The sequence below is a fragment of the Doryrhamphus excisus genome, linkage group LG1 (assembly GCF_037039965.1).
Source record: "Doryrhamphus excisus strain RoL-2023G ecotype Guam linkage group LG1, RoL_Dexc_Guam_v1.1, whole genome shotgun sequence".
NCBI classification, from domain to species: Eukaryota; Metazoa; Chordata; class Actinopteri; order Syngnathiformes; family Syngnathidae; genus Doryrhamphus; species Doryrhamphus excisus.
Window position 1 is genome coordinate 14,624,754 of NC_136357.1, and position 19,131 is coordinate 14,643,884.

Below are 19,131 nucleotides of genomic sequence, written 5' to 3' on the forward strand. Positions count from 1 at the left end.
AAAAACAACTGTATGAAAGAGCTGCACGGCGGACAAGTGGTTAGCACGCAGACCTCACAGCTAGGAGACCCGAGTTCAATTCCATCCTCTGTGTGAAGTTTGCAAGTTCTCCCCATGCATGCGTGGGTTTTCTCCGGGTACTCCGGTTTCCTCCCACATTCCAAAAACATTCTAGGTTAATTGGCGACTCCAAATTGTCCATAGGTATGAATGTGAGGTATGAATGTGTCATGTTTGTCTACATGTGCCCTGTGATTGGCTGGCCACCAGTCCAGGGTACCCCGCCCCTCTCGCCCGAAGACAGCTGGGATAGGCTCCAGCATCCCACGTGACCCTTGTGAGAATAAGTGGTAGAAAATGAATGAATGAATGAACTGTATAAACATTTTGATGAGAATTTAAAAGGACTGGGATGTATGGAAAGCAAGTGGAAATCCAATTGGTTGGTGAAGAACTAACTGGACAGTTGTCAAGGAGTAGTTTGTGTACTAGTGAAGAATTAGATGGTTTTATCTTTAGTTAAGTGAAAGTAAACTAGTGAAAGTAATTAGACAATTGACTGGCCACTGTAATAATACACAGTCAAGGACCAGTTGAAGATTGTGGACATTTGGACATTTTAAATCCTAGGGAAGGACTAGATGGACATTTGTTTTGTCAAGGAAGCAGGGAAGGAGTAGCTAGTCTAGTAAGTTAGGCATTTAGTTGGAAATGGTGGTCAACGTGATGCACATACAGCCACACATTGTGCCTTACCATGGTCGGTGTGCGCCAGGAAGAGGAGATCCTGAATAATCTGGATGAGCGTGCACAGTTGTCTGTCCTCCTGGGGACTCTTGAGCCTCACCAGAAGCCTCCTCAGCCTTTCCTCCAGCTCCTCTGCGTTGTCCATCGGTCTCCCGAGATCAAATCATGGCAGCCGTGAGAGGCTCTTGAGGGAACCTTGAGGGATGATCACACAGGAGGCTGCAACTCGCGGCATGACCGCACATGTCTCACCAGCGAGACACTGAGACAACTTTCTCTATCGTTCCTCTTTTGTCTTTTGTGTCGCCTCTGCTTACTCCACTGTGACAGACAGGCGTGCTCCTGCCTCCCACGATCACATCATATGACTGAAACAGGAAGACGACTCAAAACTTCCCGTTTGGCTAGAAGACTCAAGGACTCGACTCTCCGCCAAGAAGCTGACTATTTGTCCATCATCCTTGATTAAACTCGGTAAGTTGATTGTTTGGTGGACATAATTGTATTTTTTTGTTAATGTGAGAGGGTTTTAAAAGCTGTCATGTGAACAACCCCACCCCCGGTGTCTAGTGGCAGCTGATCTGCAAACAATCAGGATTGACCGCGGATTGCTAGCGACTGGACGAACGATTCCAGCACGTCAAGCGAACTGTCAAAGCTTCAACAGCAACATTTACAATGTCCGTTTAATTCGGTCTATCTTATTTGACACAATTAGTTAATTATTTCCTCACTTTATCAGTCTTCTCGTTTCTTGGCGTCAATTTCAATGACTCCCTTGCTTTTTCGACGTTAGCTCTATTTAAAGGCAATAATAACTATATCTACAGCAAACAAGTTCGTTTCTGCGTGACGCAAGATATGCTTAATTGGTTTACGATTTAGACAAAAAATAATGCGATTTTACATTTCCGTCACTAAATAAAAGTTATATTGAATATCCAAGTGTTAAACACGGTATAATCGCAAAATGTGTGATGTCACGTCGTCAAACAAGTCCACCAAGTTGTCTGCATATAGAAAAAGGGTGCAATTGTCATTGCATTTGTCGTATGGAATTACTGTCATTTACCCGAGGGATTAAGTGAAACAGATATTAACGTGTACCTTATATCCTAATAAGTATATTTTTGTTTTTTTAGCGTTTAAAGTTGGAATAGTCCCACATGACAAAGTACGCGAAATATCCCCGTACGCACAGGGCGTGACAGCTGAATAAACTTATAAATAACACATACAAAATCAGCCTACATAAACTGCAACTACACACTGGACAAGGCAAATGTAGATATAATAGATAGATAGATATAAACTGTATTGCCTGTTAGCGCAGCTGATAAGTGTCCATTTCGCTTGTATTGTTTTTGACGCGTACATATGACGTCACTATCCAGAGGTGGGCTTAACGTTTTTTTGGGAATTGATGACGTCACAACACAAACATGGCGGCACAGGGTTCGCAGTCGTTCGTAGCTTGGCTGTAACCAAATCAACCGTTCGAAGTGGGTTGCCAGGCAGCTTTTTCCTACTGGAGGCGACGCCCGAGTGAGTTTTGTTGTGGTGAATGAAGAGACAGTTCCGTTAACTTTACAAAATTTACATTAGCCCGCATAAATTAGCCAGCGTATTATCAGAAACTTTTTTTTGACTACGCAAATGTCATCCTTTCAGGTGTAATGTTGGTAATGCTGTTTAGAGCGCAACATGATCCGCTCCTGTCGAGTTTCGGGCTTGTTTGGGGCCATTTGACACCAACGCAGACTCCTCACTGAGAGCAAAGGAAAAGTTCTATTCTCAAGTCAATTTATGTTCTCAGCTTGACCCCCACTCCTTTCCACTTCCCATGTTCAGCGGACAGGATGAGCACATGAGGAGCATTGTCATCATGGGCAGTAAGAATAACAAAGCGGAAGAGGATGATGGAGAGCGCCGCCTCATCGGGTCTCCATCAGTGGACGCTGCCTCCATTGGGGGGAACCCCCCTACACAGCCCTTTGTCTATGTGCTGGCCTTCTTCTCAGCCCTGGGGGGGTTCCTCTTTGGCTATGATACCGGGGTCGTGTCGGGGGCCATGCTGCTCCTGAAGAGGGAGATGAACTTGAACACCCTTTGGCAGGAGCTGGTGGTCTCTAGCACCGTAGGGGCAGCCGCCATCTCTAGCCTGAGTGGTGGCTTCCTGAACGGGCTGATGGGGCGCAGGTACTGCACTCTGGTGGCCAGCAGCATCTTCACCATTGGCGGATTAATCCTGACGTTTGCACCAGACAAGGAGATCCTCCTCGTGGGCAGAATTATCATTGGGTTTGGAATTGGTAAGTTTGTGTTTATTAAAGCCTGCATGATTCTGCAAAAAAATAAGAATTCAGATTTTATTGAGAAATTTCATTGGGCAAACTTTTTCACACGGACACACGCTCGTGGCAAGGTTCTTTCATTTAAGATTTTAAATGAATTATTATCATTATTAGACACCTCATTGTCTTGTTCTTCTTTAAAGAAACTTCGTTTTCTTTTTAATAGAAATCCGAAGTTTTAATGCCAAAAACATGGCACAAGCATTGAAAAAGACTAGACAAGCTAATCATCACTCATGTCTAAACTTCAAAGCTAAACATAAGAAGAAAAAGGGCTTCTGCTGCAGAGAATGTAGAGTAGGAGAACGTCGACGAGAGCCAGGAAGCAGGTAATTCATAATTTAGTTGAACAACATGGCAGGCAGGTTGAATACAAGATAAACAGCATGATAACACACCAAGGAAAGTGAACTGTGATGTACAAAATGATGAAATGGTGTTTTCTGCAAATGATGGGCAGAATTAATGGATTTGGATTTGATGAATTTGATTTGATTTGGAGCATCAACAAAGTGATTGTGACTGGGCCCCACATTACACGTGGGGTTTATGCCAGACAGCTGATAACAGGAGGAGGAGAACAAGGTGATGTTGCTTTAAACAGAGCAACAGGTAGCCAGCTTTTTACAACAAAAGGCAGTGCAAGTGGATGTCAACAACATCAATACATGCATTCCAATGTATGACAGAAATAAGATAAGATAAGATATCCCTTTAACACCACTACACCAAAGTTCGACAAAACAACAAGGTGCCATTGCTGAGGCAGAAAAACAAGCTGAAAGGAACATCTACATAAATGAGTGTCTGACAGGAAAGCACGACACATAAGGAAGCAAGGGAATATTCAAGGCACTTGGAGCACCAACTGCAAAATCGACACCGAGTTAAATTGATGATTGGAGGATGTACTTGTCAAAGACATCAAGGAACTGGACAAATACTGAATATGACCATTTCATCACGCATTTGCAGGATTTTCTCAAGACTATGGTTTCCTGAAACATGTTCAAAGTAATGAGAGCGTTAAGAGTAATGTCGGGTTTAAATGCTTCATTGAGCACCTTCACAGAGCCTTGCTACATTATGCCTATTGTGCTATACACCACATGCATCAAGAAGGAAATGGGTCACTTTTTCTTATACCTGCTTCTGCTTACTATTATTCACTGACTGATATCACATGATCAAGCTTTTTCTAACATTCCATGTACTAAACATTCCATGTACTTTTATTCCATGAATAAAAGTATGTATGATCTGTGCTGATATCAGATCAATACTGGAATCAGATTGGAAGTGAAAATACTAAAAGATACATCTAATAATTATACTAAAAGAACGTAAAAGTCTGTATAAACAATATTTATCTATGTATTAACTGTATGAGATAATATATGAAGTATACAGGAAGTATGAATTAACACCAGTTTCATTCCGTCTCTTAGGCATAGCCTCGATGACCCTGCCCGTGTACATCGCCGAGGTTTCACCACCTCACATGCGAGGTCAGCTTGTCACCATCATCACCGTCCTCATCACGGCCGGCCAGTTCATTGCAAGTGTGGTCGATGGCGCTTTCAGCTACATGAAACATGATGGGTGGAGGTACATTACACCTTGTCTCTGCTCTTTCACACTGTGGAGTTAACTGGCCTTATCATTACAAGTCCGCATGTGCAGCAGTTTTCATGCAGCAGCATTTGTCCTGCTTTTGTCAGCATATTCATGTCACTGAGTAATTTTGTTGGTCTGCTGAAAAAAAAATTCAGTTTCACATCCTCCATAAATTGTGCTTCTCTTTTTAACAGAATTGTAGCATTTATATGTATACGGTATAGACAGGGGTTCACAAAGATTTTAATACACACACACCAGTGAGTGTAAAAATACCTCAATTGTTAATCACCTGATCAGAACGTTACCTTCATGGTGGCGTCTTGTCTTGAGGGTGGTCTGAGTTTTTGCACGTCTTCAAAAGAAAGGAAGTTAGTACAATGCAGTCGACAGGTTAAGTTCTCCAGGAGTATAATTCCTGGCTGATAAAACATGCTTGGTATCACGCCCCATGGTGGACATGTGGTTAGCATGTTGGCCACACAGTCAGGAGGTCAAGAAGAAGACCCATGTTTGAATCTTCTTGGGTTTTCTCCGGGTACTTCGGCTTCCTCCCACATTCCAAAAACATGCTAGGTTCATTAGTGACTCCAAATTGTCCATAGGTATGAATGTGAGTGTGAATGGTTGGTTGTCTATATGTGCCCTGTGATTGGCTGGCCACCAGTCCAGGGTGTACCTATTGTGGGCACACCTTCCCATGCCACTTTCATTCATTCATTCATTTTCTACCGCTTTTTCTCACGAGGGTCGCGGGGGGTGCTGGAGACTATCCCAGCTGTCTTCGGGCGAGAGGCGGGGTACACCCTGGATTGGTGGCCAGCCAATCACAGGGCACATGTAAACAAACAACCATTCACACTCACATTCATACCTATGGACAATTTGGAGTCGCCAATTAACCTAGTATGTTTTTGGAATGTGGGAGGAAACCGGAGAAAACCCACGCATGCACGGGGAGAACATGCAAACTTCACACAGAGATGGCCGAGGGTGGAATTGAACCCTGGTCTCCTAGCTGTGAGGTCTGCTCGCTAACCACTCGACCGCCGTGCCGCTTCCCATGCCACTTCTTGGCCAAAATCAGCTGTTATAGGTTCCTAGGTAACGCTAGTGAGTATAAGCGACATAGAGAAGCGGGATTTGTTACAACACGTTTCAACAACTGCAATGTGTTTCCCATATTCCCTAAAGTCAATGCTGGAATGCCAGAAGCTACACATTTCTAGAACTGACATCCTTGACATCCTGATATGTTTCCAACTCACTCTTTCATAGATGATTGTAAAGGCAATCTGGAATGGAATGGCCTTTATTGTCATTATACAAGCTGTACAACGTGATTGATTGACAAACATCAGGATGGTGTGCCCATTACCTTTCTGTATATAGCTTTGTGACTAATTGGAAAAAGTGGAAATTCAAGTTGCTGACTGGCAAACATGTTTTAACATCACATTGCCTGCAGCAGCTGTCACTCAGCATCATGTGTTGTTTGGTGACATTCACTTTGCATGTAGCCAACGCTTTAAAACGTCCTTCACATAAACACTGGAGTGAATTAATCCAAGGTTACATTAGCCAACATATCGAGAATTTTAGTCAACATTTATTTCGACATTTGAACACACTGTCTAAAAAGTTAAAGGAAAATTAAGCTATATGAATAAACACATAAAAAGTTAAAGGAAAATTAAGCTATATGAATAAAACATCATATGCAGGATACAGGAAGTCCTCACAGTTTATCAGTCAGAACTTATACCTATATCTAAATTATACCAAAATGAACACCTAAGTCACTGCCACTGGACAGAAAACACGTGTTATATACAATGATTACATTTTAGAATGTCTAGTTTTATTTCACTTTTCTCTTTCCTTGTATTTGCTGTACTGAAATCAGAAGTGTCTGCCTCATGCTGAGGGGAGACATTCATTCATTCATTCATTTTCTACCGCTTTTCCAATGAAAGAAAAAAAGATAACTAAAAACAACATAAGTGCCATTGTCCTTCCTCAATATAGCGACACTAGACAATGTATCCTTCCACCAGGTACAAGTCACTATTTATCTTTATGTATATTATTATTAAATGATGGGCGTGCATTGTGAACACACTACACACTACATTGGAACCTCTAAAGCTGAACACCCCTCAGGTCATTACGATTCTGATTTGTACCAAATCCTTTATATGTGTCCTCACTCCTCAGCCCAGTTTCCATTTTATACTATTACCACTGTTTCACTTTCTTCTACTTCACGGTTACTTCAGGTACATGCTGGGTCTGTCAGTGCTGCCGGCCGTACTGCAGTTTGTGGGCTTCCTCTTTCTTCCTGAGAGCCCCCGCTGGCTCATCCAGAAGGGCAGACACGAGCAGGCCCGCCAGGTCCTGAGCCGGATCCGAGGCTGCGACGATGTGGATGAGGAATACGACTTCATCAAAACTAGCATTGAGGAGGAGGAGAAGGGGACAAGAGGAGGTGAAGATGAGTCAATCCCAAATGAGTGATGACCGCAATCACCATGCGGTGTCTAAACATTACTGTTTTTCAGGGGGTCTCATCATCTTTCACATGCTCAGCCACGGGCCCACCCGCAGGGCTCTTATTGTGGGCTGCGGCCTTCAGATGTTCCAGCAGTTGACGGGGATCAATACAGTCATGTAGGTGCTCCCCTTTCCTGACTGCTCTCGGGTTTCCAGCATGTTTTTCACATGTTTTTCCCTCTTCCAGGTACTACAGCGCCACCATTCTTCAGATGTCCGGTGTGCGTGATGAAAGGCAGGCTATCTGGTTGTCCGCCGTAACCTCTGGGACCAACTTTGTATGCACCTCGCTTAGCATCTGGCTGGTAGACAGAGTTGGACGCAGGAAGCTGACGTTGGGCAGCCTCACAGGTCCGTTGTCACTTTTTTCAGCATTTACCAATTTGTACGCTACAAAATGGTAGCATAGCAGGCTGATTGTTCGGAAAACTTAAACTAATAACCGACAGGACGTGCATGACAATGTTTCCGTTGTCTATAGTCTGCTAAGAGAGGAAACTGGTTGAGCAGGTTTTAAGTAAGTCTGCAAACAAACAGTTGGCAGAGGTCTTCAAGCTCAAGTATCTCCAGTTAATACTAAGTAGGGGAATGCATTTAAAGTAACAAGTGTATCTTGCTGTGATACTAAGCTGCTTATAGTCTTTACACTGCCATGTGTCTCCTGGGGCGAAGGCGGTGCTGCTCAGCATTTTAACCACTGCTGGAGCCAAGTCCATTTAGCCTTACACCGCAAACTTAGCTCAGGATGACAGCATTAGGAACACACCTAATACGTTTTTTATTAACCAGACTGTGATGCGTCAAAGAAAACAATGAAATCCTTTTTGTATTGTGGTTGTACATACTGTATACTGTATATTTGTTATACTCTTGTGAGTAGGGTTGGGCATCGTTTGAATTTGATTTCGGTTCTGATTCTCATTCCTTGTTTCAGTTTCTGATCCTCACAATTTTTGATTCTGATGCTTTTAAAAGGCAGGGTCATAAGGATTTGCATGGTTTAAATGATAATGCTAACCAGAATTATTTTTGGATGAAACAGCTGAACTTTTCCATCAATTGTTTAATGATATTAACTTTTTAGCAATTGTACTATGAATTTCTCACTGGGGTGTTTTCATCAGTTTGTCAATATCAAATCATTCAACTTGAATAAAAAGTTTCATTTTACAGTAGTGGCTGCATGGCGGATGAGTGGTTAGCGCGCAGGCCTCACAACTAGGAGACCCGAGTTCAATTCCACCCTCGGTCATCTCTGTGTGGAGTTTGCATGTTCTCCCCGTGCATGTGTGAGTTTTCTTCGGGGACTCGGGTTTCCTCCCACATTCCAAAAACATGCTAGGTTAATTGGCGACTCCAAATTGTCCATAGGTATGAATGTGAGTGTGAATGGTTGTTTGTCTATATGTGCCCTGTGATTGGCTGGACACCAGTCCAGGGTGTACCCCACCTCAATTTTGGTGTAAGCAATTTTTCATGACACCCTTATTTTGTTAACACAATTATACAGGACAGCGCTCGTATTTTGAAGTTTGTTGTGTGGCTTGAGAAGTCATCTTGAGCGTTGGTAACAGAGACTTACTGCGCAAGTAAATGATGAATTGCTGTAGCTCCTGTCCTTATTTCCACTGAACTTCCACATCAGCTAGCATCCTGAAATCCTTGATTAAATTGGCATGAGACAGATGTGGTAGAAGAAAAGGTACATAGTGAGCATAGAAATTTGAATTGAAATGAAAACATTCGAACCGGTTCCTGTCAATGCTCGATGAGACTCGATGCCCAACTCTACCTGTGAGTGACATGACATGCTATTGTTTATTTCCTGTCACTCAGGTACCGTTCTGAGTCTCACCGTGTTGTCAGTTGGCTTCTTGCTGTCAGCACAGAACTCCCCAGCTGTTACACTCCAGCCGCTCGACTCCCACAACTCATCCTGCACATTATACAGGTGAAAACACTTAGCTTTATTATGCAATATGTAATGTAATATCTAATAGTATAATTAATTTCATTTATCTTTTCCCAGATTAAGAATACTGTAGTGTACTGTATAGTGTACTGTACTGTTCCACCCTGACTAAACACTCTTTTATTAATGCATCTCTGGTTAGACATATATACAGTATGCTCATGCCTTTTTGCCCTGCAGGTCCTGCTCAGACTGCATGTTGAACCCTGCTTGTGGATTTTGCTATCATGAGAACAGCAGCAGCATATTTGACTCCACCTGCCTTCCCGTCAATCAAAAGTCCACTGACCACTCAGCATGGGGACAGTCAGTTATTAACTTGTTTGTCAGCGATGAGGCAGAGCGATCCAGTGAGATCCTGGTCTTCATTTCTTGCAATATCCATCATTCAGGTGTGCCAACCAAACAGAGGGGCCAGAGAGTCCATTGTGGGCGTACAACTTCTGTCCCACTTCCTACTCATGGGTCGTCTTGATGGGCCTCCTCCTCTACCTGACTTCTTTTGCTCCAGGTGTGCTTATGCTTTTACTTCTGTTTTTCGGTCATTCCTTCCAATTTTGTGGGAGGGTGACACATTCTTAACTATCATGCAAGTGCAGCCATGGGGGCATTTGCAACCTACGTTACTGTATTGGTCCTTGGCATATTGTAAAAATTAGATGCTCAAAATTGGCCTTTTCACCGATATCCAATATTGTCCAACACTTATGGATATAAGTATGAATATAGACAAGGGCACTTGCCTCAAACTATAACAAGTAGCGAACACATTATGTTTCTTTCACTGTGATGCATTTAACTTTGTTCACTTTTTACAAAATAAGACAAACGCTATAATATGCAATACAAGTTATTGCTGAGTTACAATCATGTCATATAAAGGCAGCTGCCTCACTTCTGGTCTGATGCTTGGGGGCAGAGTGTGTTGCATAAAAGACATGAAACAGTTGAAAACAAGGCAGTCAGCAGTGAAAACACATATCTTCTGTTCTTCCTGAGGTGTGATATTAGAAGGATTGAACAAAGACGCTCTACTCCGCCCATGCATAACCAGCGCCTTATGTCATCTTCCACATGACAGGGAGGAGTGTCGTTATGTTCTTAATTTTTTACATTGTTCATTGTTTTGTTTCCTGTTTGGTGCGACTAAGAGCTGCTTTGTAGTCGCTTGGAAGCATGTGCGGTGGTACCTATTTCTCATTAGTTATCAATGCTATTTAGATGGAATCATATTACACACAAAGAGCAAAACGTAACACTTGACAGTCATTGCACAATGAATACTTGCAATCCGAAGGTGAAACTTGCTAATCATTCTACACCGTGGGCATACTGAGCTAGCAATCTTGTTGCCTTTTATGGATGATGATACAGTTTGGTGAGTTCTTGCATGCAGATATCAAGCAAAAAAAATGCAATAGCTCAGGTATTATTAGATTTTACACTAATTCACTTTCACTTTGTCACCATAAAATGACAACATAACTTTGTCAACATAAAGCCTAGATGTTTTGTTCAGATACCTTTGCATTGGAATACCTTAGACTAAAAGTGTACGTCCATAACAGACATATACGTAAAATACAGTAATGAAAGGATGAAATACACAAATTCAATGAAAGAGTCCTGCACACTGCAAGGGGTGTTGCAAGGGAGGGAGAGACGGGACATCTCAATAACAAGACCACTAAGCTTCTTCGTTATCACTGTCGATTTCATAGGAGCAGATCTTTTTATGTGTTCAGGGATGCAATCTTTATCCCACATGATGGTCATTCGTCGTTTCTGTGCATTTTACAGCGTCAAATTTCGCTTCACCCTGGGCTCGCACTGAATCCGTTGTGGCTCTGTAGCCGCCGGAAGCATTGTTGTAGTCTCCCACTAGCTCTGATCGGTGCAGCTCGTGCTCTGGCGGTTGTACGACATAACGGAAAAATTGGGAAAATATTTTGGGACTCTGTAGCTGTAGCACTCTCTGGATATTGCAAGCCAAATAGGAAGTCAGATGCCTTGAGGTTGAAATGTCCGGTGCATTTCAAAATAAAATCTGACTGAAAACACTATTATGTCTTTATATTGCCTGGCAAATATGACTATTGTTTACAAGAACTACCTGTATAAAAGGTTAGTTATTGCTTGAACATCTGCTTTCGTGAGCGTGGTTTCTGCAGCCGGAGTGGATGTTCTCCACAGTGCCAACCGGAGTGCGAACGGCACTTTGCGGCAAGCCGGACTGGATCAGGACCGGAGCTGCAATGTAGGCGGTGTGAGCCGGCATGCTATTTCATTTTCTATTACCTTTTTTTAATACTCTGCTATCAAAAGAGTCTGCGTCATGCTTAGGACACATAATAAAGGAAAAAAGTTACCTAAAAAGAACAAAAGTGACGTCTTTCGTTAGTGTGGCGACGTGCGATTATGTATTCTTACGCCGCTGACATGTATGTAAGTAGTTCTATTTTTCTATTTTTTTCTATTTTTGTATTGACCTCCATTGAATTAGTTTTTGTATCTTTAAGGACACAATGTATCTAAGCGTGTCTTTTGTGTGCTAGGAATGGGCCCTATGCCTTGGACCATCAACTCTGAGATCTACCCACTGTGGGCCCGTAGCACGGGAAACGCCTGCTCAGCAGGAGTCAACTGGATCTTCAATGTCCTCCTCTCGCTGACTTTCCTTCACATTGCAGAGCTTCTCACCTATCAAGGTGACATAAAATATAAAAATGGTTGTTCAACAAAGCGAGTCAAGAACATTACGGTGAATTACTGACTGTCCTCTTGCAGGCATCTTCTTCCTCTACACGGGCTTCACAGTGCTGGGCCTCCTCTTCCTCTACTGCTGCCTGCGGGAGACACAGGGTCTGCAGCTGGAGGATATTGAGAACCTGTTCATGGGTCCACTGTGCTCCTGCGGCACCTCCTCAAACCTCAACAATCAAAACATCCAGTACATCCGGGTAAAAGGCAACAATTACCTCCCCTCTGACAACGACGCCTCAGACGTAGACTAGATTTTGGGAGGTGGATTGTGCTTTTCTAATCTCTCTTCTGGATTCCCTGTCTTTTTTTGGGTTGTGTATTTGGGAAGCCTGCTAAAGCCGGGAGAAAAATAAGGACCTGCTGCCCTCTAGTGGCGAGGAGCAAAAAATCAGCAAAGTTTGCACTAATGATTATTTTTTTTCCCCTAATGGCACCTTCTGCTTAGGCAACTCTCTCATCACTTCCTTTGTGCCTCTTTTAGCTGGGAAGTTAAGAACTCGGTACCATTTTCTTCCTGACTTTTTGTTTGTCATCTTATTGTTGGCCATCATCATCAATAATAATATAATAATACATTTTATTTTTATCTTTTCAAAATACTCACAGACACTTTACAGAAAAATTGAGTTGAATAAAAACAAGTAAACAGAGTAAAATATACGTTAAAATACAGCATTCATTCGTTTATACACAGTTAAAACATGAGTAAAAAGCGGGGCTGGGCACAACAGTCAGGTATAAAAAGTTACACATTAAAAACAGATTTAAAGAGTTCCAGAGGGTTGGGGCAGCGATGGAGAATCATGGTGGTGGCACCACACAACAGGATTCGCACTTGTTCTCATTGTGGTCCACAGCTTTGGAATCACAAAACATGATAGTTCTGTTTCTTCTGTGTGATTATTGTTTTATATTTCTATATTTACACACTCCAGCGACACAACCTCATATACCATACCATACCTTACCACATACAGTGGCAGCTCGATGCAGCAGCATTAGGCTATTAAGAGTCAAAACATTTTATGGGCGTCTCAATTACTGACGTTTTTTCAATAGTCGCCTGTGGTCTCGACTGTATTGTAACTTTTGAATGTGGCATTTCTATAGTGGCATATAGAAGTGTTTGCATATGCAGTGTTTCTTACATCGATAAGTGGGAACATATACTGTTTACTTAGCTGACATTCACATTTTCTACTGTACTGTACTCCATGGTGGTGGAATGGAAATTGGGTTTTCTCTTTCTTTTTCCTTTTTTTATTTGATGCACATTCCTGAGTCATTGTCATGCTTGGTCATGGTTCAGGCCGATCTAAGCACTTAATTTAAAAATATAATACTGCTTTTAATACATCATACATACATTGACTCCAGTCAAAAATGTTTTTAGAAAATTCCGGAATTCATTCCAGCAGACTACGGCACAATGGGCTCAGACAGCGGCATAGCCTATATAACTGTAAGTACAGCTGCTGGGAAAAGCAAAAAAAACTGAACTAAACAGGATGGATGTGCACTGGAGTTTTATTTCCGCCTTGTATGCAGGATCACACTAAGAATAAAGCATATCATGTACAAATGTTTAAAAAAATGGACCTCGGCGGAGGTAGAACCCAGTGGCAAAAGTTCATCTTAGCTTTTCTAAATGTATTTTCTTTTTAATGGGTAATCTTCTTTATTTCCACAGCTCAGATAACAAGTGACCAACTAAATGTACTGATCACCTTTCGACACAGGCTTCTCTTTGCATTTCCAGTCTGCTCTTCAGCATCTGCAGCATCTTTAGCCTCATGTTCTTCAAATTAGTCCTTTTTCTTTCAAATGTCACAACGGAAAAGGCTAAAGTCTTAGGTGTTTTTATTAAATCACTGTTTTAAATTGACAGTGAAATAGGAACCATAGAGGGTTCCATTCCATTTGAGGAGAGAAACATGTCAAACTAAATATTAGCCACTTTTTCAATATTTTGTGTGTGTGTGTGTTGGAATAACAACGAGACCGATACATATTTATGCATGATATTTATTATAGGAGTGCTAAAACAAATGCTACATGAATCAATGGTGGCCTAAGACTTTTGTGCAATGCAGCAATACATTCTTGTAAGATTTTTGATGGGCGTTTTGGAAAATTTATAGAAAGGTCTAATCATATTTATGTGATTTTTTTTTCAGTGTTATGTTATTTCAAACATAGTCATGTCTGTTGAGTTATTCACCTGTAAGCCTTATTGAAAATTGCTTGAATACAAAACCAAAAATGATTATAAAAATGTTTTTAGAGAATAGAACTTGTAAAGTTCTGTTATTTTCCTCAAAGGAAAACTATAAATAATAAAATATTTGAAATGGGTGTGTGATTTGTAATGGAACTTAAATTCCTGCTCATGCTTGGCTATGACACTGTCACAACTTGTTTGCATCCAAACAAAGTGAACAAAGTAAACGTTCACACCAAAACATGTTATAGCCACACGGTGGCACCAGTGGTTATCAGTAGTCTTAATAACGTTCAAGAACTTAAGTTTGTTTGTTTTTTGGCGTGCTTGCACACGCCTTTGAAAACACTTGACAAGTTGAAGCAACCATAGGAGCAATTTCAAAATACAGCTAGTATAAAAGCAGAAATAAGTAATATAATTCAATAACCAGCTCACGTATAATGTGCACAACATATAGTAAAGTGGTCGTTTTTCTGTTTTTCCTTCCTAAATGTGTTAATAATTCAACCTTTTTCGTGGTCCACCTCTGGTTATGACGTCACTCAACACAGGCGTGGCGTAGTGATGCATTGCGGTTGCCTTACCGGCGCGCCTGGAAACGGCGCGTGCGTCCGCCACATTTACGTGCGTGCGCGTTCACGCCATGATGGTATCCGCCTCGCGCTCGCGGATGCTGTGGCGGCGGTGCAGGTAGACACGACACGTCACGTTACGTCACGCCACGCCGTCTGCTCAGGATCACGTCGTTTTTGTAGGAGAAGAAAGGTTTCTCCGGTGCGTGTTTGTGCTGACATGGCGGCGTCCGGGTGGCGCTAAGCCGCGGTTCCGGAGGGCCGACGCTGGCTTCGTTTGGTTTTCCTTTTTTAAATCGAGGATTATTTGAAGGAGAACCATGACGACTGGTCAGGATGAAAGTTCGGTTCGTGTGGCGCTGAGGTTAGTCCACTTTAATGTGTATCTGTGTGTGTGTTACCTGCCTGCGATAGCAAGCACCTGCCTGGCAGGTCCAGCCGGGCCTGGTGGTTCTCCCCTGGAGGCTTCCAGCTGTGTCCTGCCGGCACAACACCGGCTGTGGGGTGCAGGTGGTGATGGATGGATGGATGGATGGCTGGATGGATGGATGGTGATGATGATGTAACGGTCATAGTGAAACGACGCCATCTGGTTGCATGTGGTTGGAAGCATGTTCTTTGTCTATTTGGACACCTCCTGCTTTTTTTTGGCCCACATCGACGAGCTCTCCAGGTGATTTGAGTGATATCCCCCTGCACCAAATAATGCTACTATGACGCAGTTATGTTGTGCCCCTTTTTAATGACACTACAAAGAGCGTCATCACCATGTGGATGACCACCATATTTTCTCCAAGGCACTACTTTGAGTGAGGAAAAACAGCACAAGTGACGTTTAATAGCAATACTATTATTTGAATAAAATAACACAGTACTTTCTGTCGTCATGAAGTCTGTCCCAGAAGAAGCTGTCAATACAAGATAATAGACAAAAAACAGTTTTACCTATAATATTTTAAGTAAATAACACATTAACGGTAAGGACATTTGGGCCCAATTCCACTCCCCAGCCCTTCCCTTTTGTCATAACCCCGCAACCATAAACCCAGGGCCAAGGGGCACAAGCCACGAAGAAATGGGACACCAACTTGATTTGTCATTACATCATCACCCTTCACCTCTTTTTGGCTGTGACGTAGGCAAATTACAGTTAAATTGTTCATGTTAAATTATTCTTACCATAAAGAACATAAAGTAAGAAGTACATAGTTTACCTTATTTCGTTGTTCACTGTTGAACATCTTTTTTATTCTGAATAAAAGGAACACAATTTTGCAAACTGACATTATTGCTGTACACTTGTGACAATGTTGTTTACGTCTTTTATTTAGCTCACTTCCTGACCATCCATACTGTTTGTTGAATACAATATCAATTCTTGGTGGACTAGGGTGGCAAACAGACTTCACTATGATGTACTGTGTTAGATGAGGGATTGGAGAGCGAATATAAAACGTGAACATCACAGTACAGTTCAGTAATGTAGCTTCCACCCACTATCAAGCAATTTCTTCTAGTTCTAGTTCAAAACATGGTGAATATGCACGTGGATTGAGCAAAGGATTGAATATAATAAAACTTTGGTATGAATATTACTGTGAATATCAATAATTATGCCCAATTATTTTCGGCATGAAAATTTTTCTCAGCATGAGTGCTGAATCTGAGGACACTCCTCCTACCCCCTTACTTTCAAGTTTGGTCCCCGGCCACACTTGGTTTCTCGGGCTGTACACTCCTTAGCACAGGGGTGGGCAAACCTTTTGACTCGCGGGCCGCATTGATATGACAAAATTTACGGGGGGGGGGGTTCAGACTATATATTTTACACATAACAGTCCACCTGGTATTATTGTATCTGTAAAATTGTCATGCAATCTGCTATTATTATTTATTATTTTATATTTATATTTAAATATTTAAAAAATAATGAAATATTATAATAATTACAATAAAATTTAAATTATAATTATTATATTATTATTATGTAAAATATGCAAATATAACAATAATATTATATATAATTAATATAATAATTGGCATTAATATAACAATTATAATCATAGTAGTTCTAATAATAATCTAATAATCTAATAATAATAATAATTATTATTATTATTATTATTATTATGTGCTTGTGTCCCTTTTTTCAGGAGCACTTTGTAAACAACAGACCATATCAAAAAACGAAATTGATAAAACCATCAAAAGGTTGGCTCAGGCCATGATGCCAGGTTATATGTTGAGTTTAAATGAAATACTTTGGAAAGATTGGGCGGGCCGTATTCAAACACTTGGCGGGCCAGATGTGGCCCCCGAGCCGTAGTTTGCCCACCCCTGCCTTAGCACTTACCCTAGACCCCTTGATTTAAGGAGAATTGGGGCACCTCTGATTCTCGTGAACGTGCAAAACCTCGAGGTATGGGGTCGATTTGGGATTCAGTTATTCCTGTGTTGGTGTTAACCATTCAGTGTGGTACAAAAAAAGCTCCCTTTGTTAAACACTAACAGTAACTAAGCCCCGCTGCTTTATTGCACCTCTCCACTGTATCTCCTTGCTGTCACTTTTTAACTTGCGTCCTTTTTTTCCTCCTCCAAGGATGCAATTTTCTGTCTACGTGTGGGCAGCTTTCTACATTGTAAGGTTTTGTTGAGGTTCTTCGGACTAAAAGACAGCCAAGAATAGACCTCAACCTCTGCAGTTAACGTACAATTAGACATATTCAGTGTCACGTTGTGTCATACAGAACAAACACCCCTGAAGGTTGTACAGTTAAGAATTTGACCAGCGTTTTCAGAACTGACTTTCAACGAACTGCTAGAGGTGTAACGATAGATCATAATGACCGTTCGGTATTTGTCCTGATTTTAAGGTCATTGGTTCATTTTGGATACAGTAAAGGAACAAAATGCAAAACATAAAATTGCTTCGCTTTTGTGTAATCATCGTTAATGATTTTTAAAATGAAACATTAAAAAGCTGATGGCATGTAATTCTCCAATAAGACATACTAAGGGTGTCCTGATCTGATATTGATATTGGAAATATCAGGGTGATATCAGCCAAAAAAATTGTATTGGATTGTATCAACCTAAATCTAACACTCTCCTATTGGTACTCCGATACAAGCAGTCAATTCCAGAATCTGCCAAGCACGTGATTACGAATGTCGGCAGTATCTTTTGTTAAAGTCTGAAATAGACATTGCAGCTGAGTGCAAAGCCATGCGCAAGTTTCATATGGTGACATTTAATACAACCAACCTCTTTGCGCATTTAAAGTAGCCTCACAAACAGCATGAGGATTTTCGGTAGACCACAGCTCCCCCAGTCATCCAATGTCATCCAACTGTTCACAACATTTGCAAAGCATGAGAAATATTCATAGGATGACAAAAAGTCATTAGCTATCACAAGGAGCCAGCACCTCTTGTTGTAGAGTAATTTGGGGTTTAAAGGGGACCTATTAGGCTTTTATTTCTGACCTATAAATATAGTTAGAATGCTCGTATGCACTGTATTCTCGTGTTAAAAGATGCCAGAGTTTCAGATAATGATGTTTGCGCATTTGGAAGTGAGTGAAACGCTTGGTTTCAGAGGGCACTGCAAAACTGTTCCTTTGTGATGTCACAGAGGAGAGGACATGGCTGCCCTGCCCCAAGGTCTGCTTCTGTCTTTACCATTGCTAGCAATGGCTTGTAAAAAGTGTTTCTTTTGGTGTAAGGGAAAGACACATTTCCTAAAGCAACAATTCCTAAAGACGCCACCATCAGGCACTCATTCCCTACCAGCAAAAGAAATTTATTTTAACCTGTCAACGACATTTCACACTGGGCTATCCGATAAACCGCTGCTGAAGCCTGATGCCTTTGCAACGTTACTTGGTCGTGAAGAGTCAGAAGAGCAAGCACTAAGTAACAATTTACTCAGTGTCCTAACTGTGTTTACTTTGTGTAAGTCATGGAGCAAAAGTGGTTGTCTGTATAGTATACAGGAAGCAAGGTTGCTAATAGCCTTTTCCCACCACAATCAGTGGCTATACCTGAGTTTTTTACACACTGTTAGTCCCGCAAAACACATTACAAGTTACAGATGCTAAAATGCTAAAGCTAATTAATATTGAGAGATGTGTTGAAGTAACCTCTTTTCTTGAGAAACTTTGGACTGGATAAATTGCTGTTTATCAACTCCTATAAAGTTGGCTTCACAGCTAGTGGCTTCTAAGCACTCGGGAGTGTGACCAACCACAGAGGTGTGGGTGTGCGTTGAGGCGGGCCGTGCGTGGAATAAATTAAAACGAACCGTTTTTGTGGGAAGCAATACACCTGG

The 19,131-nt window shown here is 41.6% G+C and overlaps 3 protein-coding genes across 14 annotated transcripts in view; 2 read left to right on the forward strand and 1 right to left on the reverse strand.

The window, feature by feature from the left end:
- lrrk2 (leucine-rich repeat kinase 2) overlaps positions 1-2,092 on the reverse strand; it is a 34,848-nt gene extending 32,756 nt beyond the window's left edge. For all 6 annotated transcript variants that reach the window (XM_058076672.2, XM_078790821.1, XM_078790819.1 and 3 more), the window contains exon 1: positions 757-2,092. In XM_058076672.2, coding sequence (XP_057932655.2) covers positions 757-892 — 136 coding nt within the window. In that variant the 5' untranslated portion in view covers positions 893-2,092. The remainder of the gene's footprint in view (positions 1-756) is intronic.
- LOC131131721 (proton myo-inositol cotransporter-like) lies at positions 953-14,361 on the forward strand. Of its 4 annotated transcripts, none has more exons than XM_058076681.2 (12): positions 953-1,221; positions 2,599-3,059; positions 4,550-4,709; positions 6,998-7,206; positions 7,280-7,388; positions 7,459-7,622; positions 9,108-9,222; positions 9,424-9,549; positions 9,636-9,754; positions 11,799-11,951; positions 12,031-12,203; positions 13,400-14,361. In XM_058076681.2, the coding sequence occupies exons 2-12, from the start codon at positions 2,615-2,617 to the stop codon at positions 13,502-13,504; spliced, it is 1,878 nt and encodes a 625-aa protein (XP_057932664.2). In that variant the 5' UTR covers positions 953-1,221; positions 2,599-2,614; the 3' UTR covers positions 13,505-14,361. The 4 variants fall into 4 exon arrangements, with proteins under 4 accessions (XP_057932664.2, XP_078646978.1, XP_078646971.1 ...); XM_078790852.1 differs by lacking the exon at positions 953-1,221 and having other exon boundaries at positions 2,195-3,059; positions 13,400-13,468; positions 13,697-14,361; XM_078790846.1 differs by lacking the exon at positions 953-1,221 and adding an exon at positions 2,219-2,292 and having other exon boundaries at positions 2,419-3,059.
- Positions 14,362-14,845: 484 nt separating this feature from the next.
- kif21a (kinesin family member 21A) overlaps positions 14,846-19,131 on the forward strand; it is a 32,923-nt gene continuing 28,637 nt past the window's right edge. For 3 of the 4 annotated variants that reach the window (XM_058076673.2, XM_058076675.2, XM_058076674.2), the window contains exon 1: positions 14,848-15,166. In XM_058076673.2, coding sequence (XP_057932656.2) covers positions 15,123-15,166 — 44 coding nt within the window. In that variant the 5' untranslated portion in view covers positions 14,848-15,122. Of the gene's footprint in view, positions 15,167-19,131 lie in introns of all 4 variants that reach the window. The other variant, XM_058076676.2, reaches the window with a different exon arrangement.